This window comes from Sinocyclocheilus anshuiensis, unplaced genomic scaffold (assembly GCF_001515605.1).
Source record: "Sinocyclocheilus anshuiensis isolate Anshui unplaced genomic scaffold, SAMN03320099.WGS_v1.1 scaffold207, whole genome shotgun sequence".
Lineage (NCBI taxonomy): Eukaryota > Metazoa > Chordata > Actinopteri > Cypriniformes > Cyprinidae > Sinocyclocheilus > Sinocyclocheilus anshuiensis.
Window position 1 is genome coordinate 609396 of NW_015551045.1, and position 1656 is coordinate 611051.

The 1656-nt window shown below is 40.5% G+C and overlaps 1 protein-coding gene across 5 annotated transcripts in view; it reads left to right on the plus strand.

Moving 5' to 3' along the window:
• The first annotated feature begins 1104 nt into the window (after nt 1–1104).
• The window catches only part of nme4 (NME/NM23 nucleoside diphosphate kinase 4), a 15798-nt gene continuing 15246 nt past the window's right edge, over nt 1105–1656 (plus strand). For 3 of the 5 annotated variants that reach the window (XM_016451352.1, XM_016451351.1, XM_016451349.1), the window contains exon 1: nt 1111–1330. In XM_016451352.1, coding sequence (XP_016306838.1) covers nt 1222–1330 — 109 coding nt within the window. In that variant the 5' untranslated portion in view covers nt 1111–1221. Of the gene's footprint in view, nt 1331–1656 lie in introns of all 5 variants that reach the window. The other 2 variants (XM_016451347.1, XM_016451350.1) reach the window with 2 other exon arrangements.

Genomic DNA, 1656 nt, shown 5'->3' on the forward strand with positions numbered 1-1656 from the left:
TTTACTGATCCTGGTAGAGTAGACTACAATGCCGGCTGTTCTGACTCACATACTGTAAGTAAGTTTTTTATATTTAAAGAATTTGCCACTGATGATTCAAACGCGAGTTTTGGGCAGTGTAGAGTAGCGTTTGTTGTTTGTCATTTCTCCGATCACAAATGCAGACATGGTTTTATGTTATGCTCCGGCCGGGACACAACATCACAGTATGGTAAGGGGCGTAACATTTCTGTCACACGCTTGAGGTATTTGGCCAATCACAACGCACTGGATAGCTGGCCAATCACAGCACACCTCGCTTTTCAGACCAGGGCATAGAGGAGAAACAATAATGTACAGTATGTGGAAAATAATGTGTTTTTTGAACCTTAAACCGCATAAACACATTTCATTACATCAAATACACGAAATAATGTTATTTTTAGCAACATCATATGACCTCTTAAGTTTACTGAAGGAAAATCTGTCAATTGGATTGAATTTCATGTTTATCACATAATTTTATGCTAAATTCTCTTTATAATACCATCTTAATACCCTTCCTCTGTTGTCTGACTCACATTATCAGTGATCATGGCCGAAGTAAACACCATTTCCTACTACCAGTGATCAGTTAATGAGACTGCAATCGTCTGTTTGAAGTGATCAAAAGTAGTCCGTTTTGCTTGTGTTTGTTCTCCTCCAAAGATTAACATTTATTGTTCTGTCTCTCTGCCAACCATCGATTCATGTGTGTTTGTCCTTCGACCTAACTTCACTTTTAGGACAAATAGCTCAAATGTCCCCTAGAGTCTGACAAAATCTGTATGTATAGGCTCTTTGTAACGTTACATAACAAAATAATTAATCTATAGAACAAAGTGTTCATTTAGTTCCATAAACGCTCCGGCTTTCTTTAGCTGGCCTTTTCGGTTGTGTGTGTATCTTTCATGGCTCTCCAAACAGGAAATGGTGTTAATTAAGAGGTATTTTTGTACACGTGATGACCGGTATCTCACTCTAATTAGCGGGTCTCTTTCCCCCTGATGCACGCACGCACGCACGCACGCCTCAGCTGAACACACAGTGATTGGACGCTTGACTTTGACCTGTCAGGTGAATGACCGCGTACGCGCGTGTAACGGTCCGGGGGTTAAAACCACCGCAGCGCTCAGAAGTTTTGGAGTTGTTAAAGCTCTACTCGGTGAAGTTTTGGGACGCATTTGAACTGGTGGAAAAAAAATGATGGCAGCGAGATTTGCTCTGTGCGTCCACGTAGCGCGAGCGACCACACGGAGTTCCACGTGCATTTTGGGACATGAACACGCGCGCAGCCTCAGCAGTGACACAGGTTTGCCTGCATCCATCTCTCTGTGTTTCCATCCCAGAACAGGACATAGCTGGTGAAGAAACATTGAATAATAATAGCAAAATAATAACAATAATACAAGAAGCTTTCTTTAAGGCGAAGGTTTGCGTCACGGTTAACTAGAGGCACACAATTTATTTATTTATTTTATTTATTTAGTCATTTAGCAGACGCTTTTATCCAAAGTGACTTACAAATGAGGACAATAAAAGCAGTCAAAACTAACAAAAGAGCAACAATATATAAGTGCAAATGACAAGTCTCAGTTAGCCTAACAGAGTACACGTAGCAAGGTGTATATATATATA